The sequence below is a fragment of the Filicampus tigris genome, chromosome 9 (genome assembly GCF_054856515.1).
Source record: "Filicampus tigris isolate MCC_2025a chromosome 9, RoL_Ftig_1.0, whole genome shotgun sequence".
Lineage (NCBI taxonomy): Eukaryota > Metazoa > Chordata > Actinopteri > Syngnathiformes > Syngnathidae > Filicampus > Filicampus tigris.
The window spans coordinates 12454212-12473717 of record NC_141225.1 but is presented as its reverse complement, the minus strand read 5'-3'; the positions used below and the strand labels follow the sequence as shown (position 1 = coordinate 12473717).

Here is a 19506-nt window from a genome sequence, read left to right as displayed (position 1 = left end):
ATAGCACTTTGTATGCAGCCGTGTCTTTTTTGAACTACTCTATGAATAGAATTGAGTTGAGTTGATTTTCTGCCTTTTTCTCTTTGAGTCTGTCACTGCACCCTCTCAAAAAGTTTTCCCATTTTTTTCCCCCAAGGCATTAAGGTAACAAATTCCCATCAATTCCAACTGGTAAGCTATCTTTACTCATTTTTTTCTGGTGTTTGAATCCTAAATCTGAAAATCGCACCTTTTCACATAGTCAGTGCCTTTTGGGCTCTAGCTGAAAGCACAGCCATTGTAACTTCACATTGGTTTGAAGCCTGTTGTTGTTTTTTTGGTACATCTTTTTTATTGGATGTCATTGCATCGTGATGTACCTAATGTTTTGGCCGGTAAGTGTATACGATAGGCCGATGCATTATAATCATGATGTCCGGTAGCTTTCGCAGCATGCACATTCTAAAGGAGACAAACTGGCTTACGATGCCGCATTGTTTTGCGTAGCACTGCCTTTTTATCTCATGCAACTGCCGTGCTCATTATGCAGCCTCTCCGACAACGCTGATGTGTTTAGTCACCACCAATTTTGCCCAATTCTAATTCTAAATTCCAATTGTGCAGCTAGGAGTGTGTTGACATCTGGCTTGATATCCTGGATGTGAATGTGCCGTTCCCAGAAGATGACAAATATCAACTTTCAAATGCACTGTGTCCCCGTGGATCCCTTCCAAATGAGTTCACCGATTCAAGTGCTTATTTGCTACTTCACTGACCAGTGTGCAGTGTTCAGCAGGAGACTTAATATTGCTTTTGTCTCTGCAGATACAGCCGGGCTAGGAAATTAAACTGATTTGCATTATAATCATATGTGAATGATTTTTTTTTTTTTTTACGGACACATATATTACTAAATCCTTGGAAGGGGCCTGAATGCTTACATAATCGTTTTTACATTATATAGCTTCATACACAGAATGACTCATTAAATATTGAATTAATTATCTTTTCTGGGAAATGAATGATAAAGTGGAACTTGACCATATACCGGGTACTCAATAAGCATGATTTTAATGGATACTCATTATACTATGACTTTATTCTTGAAAAATTGTGTTTTCATATATTTGTTTTTATATCACATCTTCATTCATCCGTCATAATATAGTGACATCTTTTGTAAAATTGGGATTTTTCTTCCTTTTAATATTTTAACTCTATTCACCTCGAATTGTGACTTTAGTCTCAGATGATTTTTTTTTTGGTCATAAAGGCATGACTGTTTTTTTTGCCCTGGTGATATTTAAATTTTACCCATTTAGAATGGGAGTTTTTTGTTTTCATTTTACTATGCCTTATTCTTGCTTTAAAAAAGTTTTCTTCCACCATTACAATTTTATTTTTGTAAAATCCTGATGTTTTTCTCTTAAAAAAACAGCTTTTTAAAGAAATATTGCAATTGATATTTAAACTTTATTCATTTAATCTAATTCAATATTGATGATGTATATTTGTCATATGCACAGTAAAACACAACGATAGTCCCAGCAATCACATTTTTGCTTTGCTAGTCTCCCTCCACATATGCAAAGAATATTAAAAGATAATAGTTTAAATAGCCTACTGAAGAATAAGGTGGAGGACTTTGCAATGTGCATTAGTACAATTTAAAAGAAATTACTTTTTTTTTTTAAAGGAGAATATATTCGAATTCAGTAATAGTCTTGTTAGTGACTTATTCCTCTTAATTTTTGTTTGCTTTTTGCGTTAACTATTTGCACTCTGAACTACCCATCCCGCAAATTAAAAACATGACATTTTATATCCTCTTATTGTCTTTTACTTAATACGAATCCTTATTTGCTTCCTTGTTCCCCTCGAAAGTAGCCGCATTATTAATGCAAACATGGGAGAGAAACCCCGAGACTTGTTAGGCTCCGAATTTGCAATCCCACAGTGGATTTTAATGTTAAGAGCAGGAAAGCCACAAATGATTCATAACAACTTTAAAGTCAGTGATGCACTAGAAGAACAGCAATTCTCACAGTCGAGAGAACATTCTGGTACCCAAGCTTGGCTGGACGCTGTTTTGCCCAAGTCGTAAAGATGCTTCATGCTGTGAAGTAGAACTAGCCAACGTCTGACTTTTCCTTTCTCATGTTTACAGTCTGCAACTGTGCCTCTGTCTTGTCTCGATGCCTCTGTGCATCTTCATCCTCGTGTGTCAGTGCTCCGGCTTCCCCCCTCGTGTGCCACACTGACGTCTTCCTGACTGACTCCCTGCCGCGCTCCAAATGGAATCAGCAGAGGAGCTGTCTAGCTGTCTGGTGACGATGTACAATTCTTGGCTACCTCCAGTTTGTTGGGCAACCCCGCAGTCAGTTCGTTGGTACCAAGGCGCTCCTTTCAGTATTTGCATTTTAACTATGGACTCGTTTTTTTTTTTTATATCCGACCCACCAAACATGGACCTTATCAAGAGTCCTAAATATTTGTTTAATTAATTTAGTCCCTTTTCCCTAAAATGTGTTAATTAAAATGTTTTGTATGTATTTGTGTTTAAAAAAATATACAATATTTTACATTTCCGTTGAATCATATCATAATTGCCCAAGTCATTCTTTATGTCCTTTCATAATATCAATATAATCAATGCTCCAGCTCCCCCCCAAAAACACCACATTTTTAACAAAGAATGCATAGTGTTTTATGAAAAACACAGAAAAGCCTAAATAAGTGAATGTCATATTCATGTGTTGGATGTGTATATTTAAGGGGCGTGGTCTAGTGCGTAATACCACAAGGAGGAGTCGTTGCATGGGTTGTGGCCTGCAGCAGTTCCTTGCAAGGGTTCTCTGTGTTTTTGTGTTTGAGTGTTTGGCGAGACTCGTGTTCAATGAACGGCTGAAAATGCATTGGCAACCGTGGCTCTCCTTGCCCACATGCGAGGGCATTATAGTGCCTTTACTTAATGTGCAATGTTCTTATTTTACTTGAGCGGCAGCATTTCTGAAGCTTTTTGTAAGAAGGCTGAGGCGTTCACACATATGCTCTTTCTATTTTTGAATTTTATTATTACTCCAACCATTTTTTTTTGTCCTTTAACTGCTTTCACAATTTCATCTGATTCACACCATTCAAATTTCAACAGATCCATAAAATTCATGCATTTAACATTACACATTTACATTGTTACCATTTGAAATTCAAATCATTCAGCTCATTCAATTCCCCCTTGAGAACAATTTTCAAAATGACAACATTTCCCAGTGACCAAAAATTCAACATTTTCTCAATTAAGTTCCCACCCAAAAATGTTTCTATTCATTCTCAATGACAAATTCGACAAAACAGATTCATGTCATTCCCGTTCTGAAATTCAAAATGTTCTACTGATTCAATTCACATAGGAAATGATTTTTTACCCAAATTTCCACGCCCACAAAAAAATTCCATCATTCCCAATTCCCAAGGACACATTCAAAAAACATTCATTCCATTCAATATAATTTCAATGAATTCTATATCTTTCAATATCATTCAATATTTTTCAGTATCATTGCACACCATTCAAAATCATTCCACGTTTCAATATTTTTTCATTCAGCATTTCAGCTTTCACACGCAATTTCTCCAGAAATTCCAAATGTCTTGTTTGCAAATCAAATTTTGGCTTGCAACACAAAGCAAAATATTGACCTAGCCTGATAGCTCGGAACTCCAAAAACGGGCAATTTATAAAAATTACTACCGGTACATAATTGGTTAATTAATCATTACATTATACATAAGTTAAAAAAATGATTGAATTATGTTGTTTATTAAAATAACGTATTATTTTAATATATAAAATAAATCAGAGCTAGAAAAATACATTGTGAAAAAATATAAATATTTATCCGATTAATTTAATTACAACTTTTATATATTTTACGTACGCATCATTTTGTAATTATTATTTTCATCTCATCTACGAATGACTTAGCCCATCTGTCACTTTGAAAAATCTAATTTGGCCCCAGAGCGCAAACCTTTACCCACCTAATGCTCTAACGCAATTGTGCAGTCGTGAAACGTAGCAAGGCCGCAAAGCCTGGCAAGCTCAGCTGACAAAAGCCTCAGTGATCCACTACAAAATGCATGACATGACTCTCACCAAAACTCACAAGCACGACTCCGCTGCTGCAGACGCACATTTTAACAGTGCATGAGAATGTGGACATGTCAGTATGCGAAAAACAACACTGTCAGACATTCCCCAAATCTCCAGTCTACCACATAGACTGTAGAACCTAGTGGATGTCATGTCATGATTTTTGGGGGGAACATGGCTGTTTAAGATTACGGATCAAAGTGTGTCAGTAGGCGAATGATGAGTTATGTACTCAACTATGTGCTGTCCATTGTTTAAAACTATTTTTGCTAAAAAGTCCACTTTAAAAATGTATTTGTTGGATGTCCAAGGCATGCCAAAGCAGTGGCTGACTCCGCTGGACATTTTAGGCGATCACAAACCTGAAGAAAAGGCATGATAACAACAACATATTAAGGAAACTAAGCTCCAGCTGACTCATAAATTTAGTGAGGACAAGCACGAGAGTGGATGGATGGAATAAAAAATGTGGAGCCATGGTGTCGCCGTATCACCGCTGCTAAAATATTTCTTTAGAACAAATAAAAAATATTTCATGTACAATCTGGGCAAGTAGTACAGATCACTATGTTTTATTATATTTTTTAGTGGGAGGAGATCAGCTGTTTTTTTGTCTTTATTTATGACATTGTCATGACGTGTCAATTTCTAAGTACCCCTGCTTTATAGTAAGCTGTTACTCATAAATGCTCAACGCCGACAAGTCTGCTGCATCAACAATTTTAAAAGAGGAACTTGAACGCATCGCACAGAGGAGACGTGAGGCTCACATTTGTAGTATTTCTATATATTTTTTTACAATATTTACTACAAAGCTGAAGTCATACTAATCAACCTTTAATGACTCACGTTACGTGGGCCAGTCATTCAGTGAGACCTCCGCACGCTCTTACTTCTAACATAACGTCACGGATTGTTGACATTGACAGCACTCACTCAGTGCGTACCACCTCACACACACACGCACACACACACACACACACACACACACACATGGACTCTTCATTAGGCACACCTGCACAACCTAATGGGATCCATTACAAGAGCTATATTAAAAATTCTGCATTTAGAAGACAACTAATATATATATATATATATATTTCCAGTTATCGTACAGTCAAATACTAAGTGGCAGTTAATGTGTACACTCTGTAAATACATGTAGGCGTGTTGATGTGACAATGAAATCAGTCAAAGGTTAAAACCACATCTCAATAGCTGGGCTGTTCCCTGTCCATCAATCTTCAACCTGAGCTGATGTGTTAATAATTTTTGCGCTTTTTTTTTTTTTTCAACTTGAAGTCTCAGATAGCAAGCAGCATAGTTGGCCTAGTGGTTTGCCTTTCTGCCTCACAGTGGAGAGTTCCTGGTTTTTAATCAGGATAAGTTACAGCTCAACCATTTAGAAAATAATGGCTGCACCACACACAATGATGAACTAGCGAACACACAAACATTTGTGAAAAGTATGTTGGCAACCCATAGTTAAAAAAAAAGGTACTTAAACATCCCTACAACTGTGATTTATGCTGCACACGTCCTCACTGCTGACTTAGATGGTCACAGTAAAAACATTTGGCAAGCAGGCTTGTATTATTCACAAGGTGCGCCCTGAAATGTAGGACGACATCGTTGTTTGGAGATCGACAATGTTCTCACCCTCCTTCAATGAAATATGTATGATTCTAAATCAGACTTGACTTTATGCTCTGCATGTGAATAAATCTAATTTGTCATAAGTACTGTGTACTTGTATGGGTAGCCCAGTCTATAAATCGAAGAGCCTGAATTTTAAATCGCTCTGAAAAAGTAAAGAAAGGTTCATTTTAAAGCAACAATATGTGATTATTAGACCTAAAAGGAACATCTTTTAAAAGTAAATGAAAGGCTTATAATAAGACAATTGCTTCTCTTTAATCATGGAAAACATGCTTTGGTTCATGTCTGTTAATGTTGGACCTGCCGGGACATTGCTGAAGTTGTCATTCGAATGTCAAAAAAGCATGGAGCCAATCTTTGTTTTTGTACATACACTAAGTTAGCAACACTAAATGACACTTTCTTCAAAATCTTCAAAATCACAGTATACTGGCTCGAAGCTAAAGAGCTTCTCACCACAAAGCATTTATGCGTAGGGCACCCAAATAGCTAGCTAGCCCTGTTGCTGGAACACATTTAATGTGGTTGTAGTGCCCGTGTTGGTACTGGCTCAAAGCGTTGAAAAAATACAGAACTCCATATTAGTTTTTCCGTTCATATGTCGGCACTTATCCTCAAGCAACAATATAGATTGTAAACATGGTTTTGTATGATTCTAATGCAATTTTAATGCTCCAGAATATCATTGGCAACTACAGTGTGCTTAAAAACCCTTCACAATATTGAAGTGAAAAAATCTCGGCTTCCCCCAGACATGAGCAGATGAAGATTTCCCCCTAAATTGAAAGAAAATATTTAACAAACATTTGTCAGGCAGACACTTTTGGCTCCTGTTTTTTTTCTGTCAAGAAATACGTCCCCAATTGATGATCCAGCCCTTGAATCAGGACACCATTTTGTGTTCATACGGCCTCTTATACATCATCATCCATCTGACTGGCTGCGCCTTCCCAGCTGTCAGGCGCCCTGATGGATCCCGCTCGGCTTGCCCCGTGCCTCAGATTGTGCGGCAGACTGATTTATGAGAGGGAATATAGCCGCGCCACATTTCTGTGTCATCTTAAGTGTGACTTGAGCGCGGCGTAATTGGAATTTGTCGCCTCCCATCTGATGCACAATGCCTGCTGACAGCCACGTTCGCCATCTCATCCCTCCACTGACTGCAGAGGAAATAATTTGCGCACTAGTATGCTTCAGACGTCCAGTTAGGGACTCGGAGAGCGTTACAGAGTGGATGTATATTAAAAATGAGACAAGATAAATCTTATCAAAAATGTTTTCCACCTTTAATTTGACCTAAAATCTGTACAACTTCAATAACGAGAATGGCATTTTTTTTCAAGAGGGGAAGTAAACATAAAAAAAAAAAGAAATGTTCACTCTCTGCTCATCATGCATACCACAACACGCGCTCTCTGTTCAAGCAGTTTTAGTAACATCCTCATTGCTTCATTGTGCTAGTGAAAGTTTAGTCGGAATCCCTCGTTTAAAATTAGAGGCTGACCGGCCTATAGTATATAAAATTTTTTGCCCCCTTTGGAAAAAAGGCGAATGACGGACGACGGAAGGGTACCCGCGCTGCAGACGGATGATGAATAACGGACGCTCAATTTGTAGTAAAATGCCCAGCTCTGGCGTTCACGGCAGAGTTCGTCAGGGTTCGTTCAATGTCGCAAATGTTAGCAAAACGTTTTGCTACAGGTGAAATAAAGTAAAAATTAGAAATAAACTGAATAAATATGGTTGCACAAATGTGCACACCCTTTTATAAATCGGACGTGGCTGTGTTCAGAGTTAACCAATCACATTCCGGCTCAAGTAAATTGGGAAGCAGCACACATCTGCCACCATTTAAAGTGCCTCTGATTAGCCTTAAATAAATGTTAGCTGTTTTGAAATGATTTACTCATTTTTTTTATATCACAAAATGGCATTCGAACAGGGGTGTGTAGACTTTTAATTTCCACTGCATATTGTACAATACAACAGAAATGAAAGAACGCTCCTGGTAGTAACATTTTTATGCGTTGGAAAAAAGTAAAGTACAATGGCCCTGAACTGTCAACAAAAGTGAAGCAATATTGCGGCGTGTATTTATATTGTCTGTATGTTAGCAAGCCACTTCCAAGTTTATGAATGATCGTCATCCCGACTTCCACACAGACAAAGAGACCATACTGATGTTGATTCTTGGTGGGCAACAGTTCCATTGTCATTCTATTGGGAGTCGGAAAAAAAGAATAATGACGGCGTAACGTATTTGCGTTCTTTTGTCCGTCCGTTAGAAAGAAACTTGCCACACTAATAGATGCGGAAATGTTTCGCAGGAATTTGTGAATTTATGAATAGTTAATCGTAATTATGTGGTGGTTACTGGACTTTGCTTTCGATGTTAAAAATCATTATGTGTGTAATCGGCTTTAGTTTGAATGATGACATATATTAAAGTAAGAGACAATCACTCAAACGTGTGATGTGTTACAAGCAGGTGGTAAAAAAAAAAAAGAAGTTTTTTTTCTTGGTGCGTACGTTCTCATCATCCTCAGACACAAAATGCGATTTGATGGTGGCTCAAATATGATTTGAGCAGGAGACAGATGACAGTGTGCCTTCTAAAGAATGTAAACAGAGAGCCGCAGATTGGGCCTCCTAGAGAATAATTAATGTGACATTTCTCTGACATTTAGTCGGAGGTATACAAGAGGAAACGGAGATAGAAACCGAGAAGAGGAAGAAAGAACAAAGGTTTACCCTTATTGAAAAGATTTCCTCTTAGTTATGCTGCACTTCTTGCTTGGTCAACATATTAGACATTTGTGTTCCCGTTTGTTGCTAGGCAACCTTTTGTTTCGTGCTTGTATCTGCCACCAATTCCCAATGCGTTTATGGCCTGTTACCATCGCTGACCCTTGCTGATGAACCATGGCTGGGACTTCTTGTGGTTGATGCCAGACAAGCACAGATGCATGTGGATTTAATATAGTAATCCCAATTGGTGGTTTTATTTTTAGTTCAGTTGCCATAGACACTGAATAGCACATGTTATTAGGTAAACTTGCACGATTTAATGAGATCCAACAAAAGGATGAACCAAAAATTGTTGATAGAAATCCATCCATACCACAAATACTGAGTATATAATTGCCTAGAAATGCCACACGATGATGGAAAAGCACTATTTTTGTCTATATGAAGCTCCTCAATTCAGTTCAACGTAGTTCCTTCTTAGCAAGCAGCATCAAGATGTCACTGAAGTAATATTTTAAATGCTTCGGCCTGAGCACAAGGAACGTAATTCAGTGATTTTTTTTTTCAGACTAAGGGAGGATAAGAGGAGAAAAAATCTATGCAAAGTTGGAAAAAAATGCTCCAGAAGCCAGTTTTAGCAGTTGATCATAAATTGGGTGGACATGCCAATCATAACAGGATGCCTGAACAAGTTTCAAGGACCCATCTCCGAAACAGGGACAGGTAGTCATCCATTTCTGTTTTGAAGCTGCCACATTTTGATAAACTTGCACTCGGGAATTTGACCTAATAAGGCCCAACCCAAAGCAGGTATCCGAGACAAGAAAGGAAGACAGAAAGAAAAAAAAAAGAAGGTGACACTTTTTTTTCCCTACGCCATCTATTATGAGTGGAGCATGGCGTTAAAAAGTTTGATGATGGGGATTTGGCATAAAAAAAACAAACAACAAAAAAGAGGGCCATGGCTGGGAATAATTATCCCCCGACACCAATATAACCCATCGACATTAAATTTGATAGACACGTCTATCACAAGACGCACGAAAAAGTCTGAAAGACCCATGGCCTGAACTGAACAGAAAGTTGGCCATTTGGTTTAAAAACAGCCATGCTGGAGGGGAATTTGAATAAACCTCAATCGGAAGACCAAACCCTAAACCAGCGGCCAACTACCGGTTTGTGAGCCATTTAGAGAAGTAGGAAAAACAAACAAACATATATTTATATATATATGTATATATATATATATATATATATATATATATATATATATATATATATATATATATATATATATATGTATATATATATATATATATATAGTCGGTCTAAGCATAGTCGGTAGCCCCTTTTTTTTCTGTCTATGTCTATTCCCCCCCCCACTTACCGTGGCATGGAAGCCTCATCGCCGTCAGACTAAATGCGTCTCAATTAAATGTGGCAAGGCTTCCAAGGTCCTGTAAGGTACATAAAACAAAAAGGTCCTAGACGGTGTTAAAAGGAGATGCATTTAGTCCAGTCGCAGTGAGGCTTCCATGCCACGGTGTGTCTTTCCTTTCAAATATACGCCCAGTGGTAGGGGGTGCTAGTGGTAGTTTGTCGAAGTTGGTAGTCAGAAACGCTAACGGAAGCCTGTTTAAAATGATAGTCGGACCGATCTATCGGTGATTACTACTTGGTCCGGCCGGACAAAATGGCGTACAAACGGACGGCGGAAGGGTACGCCGGCTGTAGGTGGAAGGCGATAAACGGACCGCAATTTTTTTTGTAATTTTCTGTGCGTGTGTCTGTGTGTGTGTGTGTGTGTCTTTACATACATGCATACACACACACATAGACTTCAGTAGGGTGGCCTATTTGCGCCATGCACCCTCTATTGTTGATGATACGCTATGATGATTTTGATTACTTTTATTGTGCTACATGTGAGTGACAGTATGGTGCATTTACACAACATGTTGGTAAACCATTACCACTCAATCAATCAAATCTGAGCGTTAATATCTTTGAAAAGATCAAATTTTCTGTGTTAAACTGTGCCAGCGTTCACGATGTTGTCGTAGATGGAGTGTTAGCTAATTGGAAATTGATTCAGCATCGTAGTTCTTTACCTCAACTGATGCGAGTCTTAATGCGTCTACTTATCACTGGGTGGCTTATTGATCGGAGCAGTGGATTCAATGAGAACAATATGCACGTGCGCACGGGACATTGTCCTCTGCCGCTATCAGGAGACCGTAATGGAGAGAGCCACCCCGGAGCTTGGACTCCCAGGCGCTCGTTTCCTTTTTGAAGACGACTGTGCTTTCTTGGCTGTAACACAATAAACATTGATTTTTTTTACATCACTTTCATTCACATGAAGAAGTAGAAGGCTGTTTGCCGACGGATTCAAAGTGTTCATTTTGACGCATTTTTTGAAAAGTGCTGACGATTTCTGGAGCCTGTCGCCGTGTCTTCTCTAATAAACTAGACATTAAAAGCAAAGCAAGTCAGCATTTTCTACATTTGATTTGTCAAATTCATTCTGGGAGGAGTGCTATCCAAAGCCATGCTTTTATTCCTAGATGGACAAAAGTGTCCATGGAGACTTTACTCAAAAGTGAACTACAGTATGTTTTTGTTTGTATCATTAGATAATTTTTGCACTGAAAAAAAAATGTTTTTTTTTGTCAGTTATTAAAGTTATTAAATCAATATTTAAGTTATTAACATGTGTTTTCTATATAATTGACAGTGAAAATAGTATGTTAGCTATATTAGCTCATTTAACAATAATCTAATCAATACTTGGTTGTATTTAAGTACATTCCAGAGTCTCAATTTCACACTTAATCAAGTCTATCTAAGAATCTGTACAGAGTGTGAGTACTTTTGCCACCTCTGCTGCAGTTGGACTTGAGAGAGAAGCTGACTCGCAGTCTATGTTGTAGTTCATCCCAAAGGTGTTGGGTTGGCTTTCATCCACAGCAAGCTCATGCAAGCATGCCTTTATGGACCTTGCTTTGTACACTGGGACAGAAAGGTGCCATCTTTAAACTGCCGCCACAAAGTCAAGAGGACAAAATTGTCTTGTTTAGATAAAGAATCAATATTCAAGTGCTGAACAATCCCCTAATTCATTAACTGATTGATTAAGAGGCGTGTCTCAATACGCAGAACCGCACCTAATGCCCTAGTGGTGAACACGTCTGCGACACAGTTTAGAAGTCTAGGTTCAAATCTCGATTGCGGGTTCTCTGTCCACTCTGTTAAAGTAAAATATCAATTGATATAAAAAAAAAAAAAATTACAGAAATTTGAAATATTCCACCACATGCTCATTCAATGCTAATGTCCACCCTGTCATTGCCCATCCTTTTCTGAATATGAAGTTAAATGGAAAACCTTTTTTTGGGGTGTGTGTGAAATTGGGATGACTCAAAGGCACCTTGTGGTCTTCTTGACTCTTATGTTTGCTTACAGCTGAGTTTTCAGAAAAGGCCCTGTCGAACATGTCATCTAGCACGCCGCTAATAAGGTCGGGTGAGACTCTTGACGTCTAGTAATGCTTGGAGGCATTGACCAAAATTTAGGCTTTACAACTCAAGCGCCTAAAGCAATTGCGGTATATAATTACCTGGCTTCTTCCTAATAGCAGTCTGTCTTGAAGCAAAAACACTGATCAAACAGCGTTCTTCTAAAGCATACAAAAAAAGGTGACTATTTCTGACTTGTGTACACCTACACAATCTATTTTGATGCACAAGATAAAAATACTCAGATTTGATTGATTGATCATTAGAAAATAATTAATTCAACAATATGTTTATTATTGTGGCTGTATTATACAGTGGTGTACAGAAGTGCTTTCCATCATAATGAGAGCTGTTTCGAGAATTGTCCCCATATAAAGTATTTTAATAAGCTCACCAAATTATTAGAAACACCTCTCAACGTGATGACGTATAGCCCTGCACACTACACATCAATAATAAACATCGTGGCAAATAGTCATAATATTCACTAATAGGTACACTTTTATTCAACAAACTAACTTGGATGTGACAGTAAAATATGCTTCTTCTCTTGCTAGAGCAGGGGTCACCAACATGCTGCCCCCAAAGACCACACGAGTAGCCCGCAGGCTTGTTCTAAAAATAACTCACTAGTGATGAGACTTTGTGATTTGCTATCAATATTGTAGAACTGATTATTTGAAAATGTAAACAATTCTTGAGACTTACAGAACGAATGTTGCGTATTGATATTTATTTGTTTCCAAGCTTTTAAAACCATTGTGAGAACTACTGCATTTGAAATTAAACTTTATGGGGGAGAAAAATGAATCATGTTCAGTGTATATTTAACTCCCTTCATTGTCCATCCGGACTCAATGCACACTTGCTGAGGTTTTGTTGCCAAGGATACAGTCCTAACATGAAGCTGGAATTGAACAGCGGCCTGTTGTTCAACACACTCTTGTATTTGACACGAATGCAGCAACTGCCGTTTAGATGAGCAACAACCTTATTTCGGTGGGCAAAACACTATAATCTCTCACACTATAATCATTTTAAACTCGCCCGGGTACCAGAAATGATCACCTTCTGCAAATCTTAAGGTGACCGAATCCCTCCCTTAATTTTCATTCATATTCTCACTAAACTCAATTTGCATTTGTTACACCAATTTTCGCCCTTTTCACTAGTAAAACAAAGTAAGGTGACACAACAAATCTGTTTATGTCATCCAGAGCCGATTGATGATAACACAAACATCTTGTCGCTTACAAATAGTCCCGCAGACTAGGAACACAATACCGCAATCGTCAAAAAATAGTGATAGAGAAGACAGAAGACAGACAATCACTCTATTCATAACAACCACAGAGAAGCTCGGAAAATTATGTTATCGCAAAGTTTTAGACGATTACATAGACCAGGGATGGCAAACTTATTTTTGTTGCGGGCCACATCGTAGTTACGGTGCCCCTCGGAGGGCCGTTATGACCGTACGATACTATATATACACAACAAATTGATGGATAACTAATTTTGAAATCGGAAGCCAATTAATACGTTTTTGTTCAGCTATTTGTTAAAATGTATTTTAAGGAGCGATTCGTATCCAAAAATGCTTATAATACATAATATCTCAGTGTTGTTCAAAAGCAGGGGCGGAGCCATGGGTGGGCCTGGGTGTGCACAGGCCCATCCAGATTGAGAGACTGTCCACCCACTAGGATTCATGAAAAAAAACAAAAAAAGTTTAAATTGTTAGTAAATTATTATTGGATTCTTTTTGAATTAGTGTTTCGTTGTGTTTTTTTATTTTATTGAATATTAAAAATGGCATAATTGTGGTTGTCTAAGGAATATTCGAACTTCATATGATGCAATTTGTCATTTTATTTGAATACGCGAGGTGTCGGGACAGGAGGATTGTGCTCAGTGAGAGAAATATTCAGGCCCACCCTGATTTTTCCAGGCCCACCCATTAGCCACGTTGTGGCTCCGCCCCTGGTTCAAAGTGAAGGCAATTTGCAAGAAACATGATGTAGAGTAGACGCATATGATTTTTCTCCTCGGGCCACATAAAATGATGTCGAGGGCCGCGTCTGGCCCCCGGGCCTTGCGTTTGACACCTACGACATAGACAGAAAGAAATGGGCTTCCGACGATGATTAGTCCTACTGTTTTATTAAGTTTCGCGTCTATCGTTTATCGCCTACAAAATGGCCGCCCGTCATAGGTGGATAGGCGTACCGGTCACATAGGCGGAATGCCCAGCTCTGATTTACGTGTACTGTTTTTCTGCTACCACAAGTTGAAGCAGCTTGTTTGCCTGTTCAATCCCCTAGCTCATAGTCATGGTAACAAAAATCCATACTCTCCATTGGCTGTCACAATAGTCGTGTGTAACGCGAACATAATTCTTTATCCTTGGGCTATTTTACAAAAGCACGTCACAGACTTGTTGAGACCTAAATGGTGGGGAAATGCATCGACACTTATTAAAAAAAAAAGAGTGTGACATTGCAAGAACATAACATACAGTAAACTGAACTATACTTTCCTCTCTAAGTGTGCGGCTACAGTTTGGCAGAGAGCGAAACGTTTTTTAAAAATAGCAAACCTGTGCTTGCTTGAAACTGTTTATTGACACTCCCATTTGATGTTTACAGTAAAACTAACACAAAATAAAGAGAATTACAAGCTGTATAATTAAGTAAACACATAACTTGTTCCTGTAAACATCCACTAGCTTAATGCTAACATGTAATGTGAAACGCTTAAGAGTAGCATCAGTGTTGCAGTATGAACCTTTAAGTAATTAATATTCAAGCTCGAGTGGCACAAAACTAAAGTAAAATATTCACAGACAGTTTTTTACTACTCTGTGAAAAACAAGATACATCCCTGCAGCTTTGCCAAAATGTTATTTTTTTTGGTGTCTTTTCATCAAATTTGCATGTGTTATCTGCATGAATGCACCATACTTCCCACGGCACAACAACAAGCAGCACTTTACCTTCTGGGCAAGTGGAATTGGATTATTCTGCACATATAAGGAGTGTTTGAGTAAAATTTATTCCATGTTCAATCCAAGTTTGTGCTTTGTGTTTCTGAACAACATTTGATTAAACTAAAACATATTTTCATCGAAACTGCAAGCGCTAATGCCTTTATCAAGTATCGGTAGCCTACTTGGTATCTGTGAGTACTGAAACGTTAGTAGCTACTTGTATTCATACTCAAAAAGTGTTCTCGGTGCATCTCGACCAAAATTTGAGTGAAAGTTGGTGATATCGTTCTTATCTGTCGTGTTTCATGATTTTCTCTGTGAGTTCTTCTTCTATCTTTCACTTTTACTGTTTGTCATGACACAAGCACCACCTTGAGGAGCCACAAACTATTGATTCAATGGAAGTGCTTGGAGAGTTGAAAAACAATGTCAGTATTTATGATATGGGATTCATATTGTATCGCAAATCAATATAATTGGTATTTTGGTATTTAACCGCACACACTCATCTCCACTAATTACCTTTGCAGCAACAGAGGAGCTGGGCTTCTCCAGCAGGTCCCACAGTTTCTTCCGTTTCTCCGCACAGCACGTGTTGTCAAATTCTTCCCCATCTCTGTCCTTTAAATTATCCGCCTCCCTTTTCAGCTCCTCGTTCATCTGCTCCTTCTTCTGATGGTACCTTGCCTGGCAGCAGGACTCCAGGTAGATCTCGTCAATGCCCCAGTAGTCCAGTTCCTGGCTGAAGGACAGGGCGCACATCTCCTCCATCATGTGCAGTTTCCCCGTGCGGTAGAAGTTGAGGATGGACGTGAAGGCGCCCGGGTGGCGGTCGAAAAAGAACTCGTTCTCGTCCAGGTTGTAGTCGTCGCAAACCTCCATCAGAGACTCGTGGCTGCTGCAATCTTGCAGCTTGCCCAGACGCGTCCTCGGGAGCCTGTCCAGCGTTCGCCACAGGACCTCGTGCGGGAGGCCGCCCACGTTGAGGCGGACCCTCCGGAAGCATGACTTGCTGCGGACGACGTCCACCGCCTCTGGCGGGAGCGACGATGTCGACTGCGAGCCGGTCTTGTTGAACTCCGCCAAGGACTTCTCCATGATAACCTCACAACTGGGAAGCGGGTGAGCACCCACAACTATGGAGTCCACTTGGTCCTATTTTCTGTCATTATTATCTCTAAGAAAAAAAAAAAAAAAAGACAATTAGTATGCACAATGGTTGTCACTAGGCTCAAGGGTGAAACTGCTTTAGATTGATTAGACGTTTTAGAACACTGCCTCACGATGTAAGATCAATGTAGGAACAGTTCTAATGAAAGACCCCTTTTTTAGTCCAGTACAGCCATGCCAAACTACTACAGTTAAAATATTTTCATGCAGAGGCACCATCATGCAAAAATACCCCTCTCCCCCTGCTTATCATCAAAACCAACAGGTAAGCAGAGCTTCATAGAGTTTAATCAGGGCCACTGCACACAGAGCGGGCAAATCTCCCAACGCACTGCAACAGGAAAACTGCAACCTTGTATCAGGTTTTGAGCATGCACATACAATATACTCTACTCTTTTTGTTTTAATTGAACCACAAAATCATGGTGTGATTGTCAAGGAAGAAACTGATTTCCACAAAGAGATGAAACTGGCGAGAATGAATGGTAGAGTTTGGATATTAGTCGATCACCCCCATTCACTGTGACTTTCATCAACAGAGTCTCTCCACGCTTTGCTTTCTAGCAACAGGTATATATGAAATTATTAATATAGTTATTGTAAACACTTGTATCTACTGCATATTGGTACAGATTGTCAGCTTGGTCTCGCTTAAGCTTAGTACCTGAAAATGTAAATTATTTTGTGAAAGCTCAAGTGCATTTTTGATTGGCTTTTACATCTGTGATATTGCGACGCTTTCAACGGCAATTCATATTTTAAATTGGAGCAAAACTAATGGCCGATTAGGTTACCAAACTAGTTGCCAAACCTGTGACAGGTTAGTGTTCATTTCTAAAAACATGCACACAGTATTGTGTACACAGGGAGGAGCTTAGTTTAGCCAGGGTTGTTGGTGGAAATTGCACAGTGTCTTTGTTACATGGATGTTTTTGCTGTACGGAGTGACAATATCCTCTATTTTTTTTTTTACACAGTTTTAATACATGCGTATCCAAAATTGCAAGGAATTCTCAACATGATGCAATGCCATTTTACGACACTGCAAATCATAACCAGAATAAACACAATGTTAAATTTGTGTCAATCTGAGTGCCATTACTTTTGTAACAGCAAAATTACTGATACATGTCTTGTAATGGATGTCGTTATATTGCACAGGTGCACACACAGGATGTCACCTTGGTTAAACAAAACTTCCTGACCAATCATACATCAATTTGACGCCCCATCAAATCTGTACCCAGGGGGGAAATAATAGAATCGGCGGCGATAAATCTGCTAAATGTGCTTCATGCATGGCAGCCCTGGAGGGAAAACAGCTTCATCTTTCTTGATGTTTCCTCTTTAATTGTTTGTGAGCCAGTGGATCTTTGTCACGCGGCGTGGGTGGGGACGCGCAGTGGAGCTGTCCAGTGCTGAACACCCCCCCCCCTCCCCGTCCCTTTCCATTACAAATGCACACACATCCTTTATGTTGTTTTTGTTGTTTCCCTCGAGGGATGACTCTTTGGGGGCCGGGCGTGCATTGCATTTCAATGCCCGTTTTTAATGTTCTTTTTATTAGTTTCGAGCTTGTAAAAAGTGCTTCCGGCCTCGACATGCGATCCTCCGTCACTGTCACACAAACTTTCACACACTTGAGCTTCAATCTCACACGTATGACACTGTGAGGCTCCAACAAACGCGCACACACTACGAGGACGACAATGCCCCCACCTGCCCCTCCCCCTCGTAAAGCAGCCCCCATTCGCTTGCTGGCTCCCATATGACTCGATAGAAGCCAACACAGTTTACAATTCGAAAATCCACCAATGGCGATGTTTCAAGATGTCAAATAATGTTGTGGATCCAAATAGTCCCTGATGCGTTTGTGTTCCATTTGGCGCATAGCCGAGCCGAGCTATCTCACGCAGCGTGATGAAAATATGATATAAGCTTTGGTAATGATACACGCAACCGTGGCAGTACCGTGGTGAGTTGTTGTTGTTGTTGTAGGTCTCGGAGATGTAGCACAAAAAGAAAAGGAGCCGCCGTCACTGGTCTACTCGAGCCGGGCTTCGATGCCATCCATTCCCGCCCTCCTCAGCCTCCGACATGTCACACGCGTCTCGGGAGCTCCACACGCCTCACTGAGCCGCACTCCTCGGCCCGCCGCCCCGAGATCAACAAGTACCGAGGGGGTGGTCATTCGGAATCGGACTAGTCCTCCCAGTCCGATGCAAAAGCAGCAGCAGCAGGAGGAGGAGGGAGAGGAAAGGGGGGGGGGGGTCTTCTCGAGCCAGGCGGCGGCGCACCGGTCTCTTTCCACAGCACATCGGATTTAACTCTTTCTCAGCCTCACCCAGACACCTGAACGCACCACAGGTCTGTTATGTCAACAGGGGATCGGTGGGTAAAGGGGATGCAAGTATTTTTTTCTGGAATTCTCGATTTATTAATATTTGTTGGAGTCAAGTGCTTGTTCCTTTTAAATTCTTTATTTTAAACAAAATCTGAAAATTGCCATTCAAAATACTACGTAAATATGGGCTACCTACCCACTAACATGTTTTTTGCAATTTTTTGATATTGATAAGTGTTCCTTCTGTAAAACTGAACCTGTAAGTGTGAGTCATTAGTTTTCAATTGCCTCATAGTACTGCATTTTGAAAAGAACTTGAGAAATCTATACTGCGCAAAGCAAAACATAAGATTGTTTGATGGAAAAAAATATCTGTGGTAATATTATACTTTTTTTTATTTTGCTGGGAAAGTTTCACATCCTGGGCTGGATTAGCCATCTGCACACAGGGCAGATGCCCGGTGGGCTGGTGTCTTTTGTAGTTGATGCAATGCTATTTCCTTATTTTCCTCCATTTTAGCACACGAGAGCAGCCAATAAAAATGTGAATAAAATGTCATATGCTGTAGTCACCAATGACGCAGATTATCAAATATATGAATGTGTGCAGATGACTGTTATTTTGCTATTCAAAGGTGGGTGTACCAAGCTGTGCTCTGACCAACCAATCAGAGCCAGAAAAATGGTGACATCGCTTGAGGTCTTGTGACAGTGTGGAAAGAGTACCACTCGTGGTGCGTGGGCTCTCTCTAGTGGTATGCAACAGAATCGCTGAATTAAATACAACAACAAAAAAAGTGCAACATTTAAAACATGAGCCAAAGGCTGATGCGCTAATTGTTCTCTTTGTGGAATATGATTTAACATTTGTAGTATTTTTGTTTCAGTATGTTAATAATTCAATTTTAATAAGGTGTACTCAATAAAAATCACATATGTAACGTGC

General features: G+C 39.5%; 1 protein-coding gene across 1 annotated transcript in view; it reads right to left on the bottom strand.

Annotated features, from left to right (window-relative positions):
- The window catches only part of kcnb1 (potassium voltage-gated channel, Shab-related subfamily, member 1), a 34884-nt gene extending 16485 nt beyond the window's left edge, over nucleotides 1–18399 (bottom strand). Inside the window, exons 1-2 of the mRNA XM_086040454.1 lie at nucleotides 18188–18399; nucleotides 15569–16223 (exon numbers count right to left, since the gene is read on the bottom strand). Of these exons, the coding sequence (XP_085896580.1) occupies nucleotides 15569–16144 (576 nt within the window). The 5' untranslated portion in view covers nucleotides 16145–16223; nucleotides 18188–18399. The remainder of the gene's footprint in view (nucleotides 1–15568; nucleotides 16224–18187) is intronic.
- Nucleotides 18400–19506: the final 1107 nt, after the last annotated feature.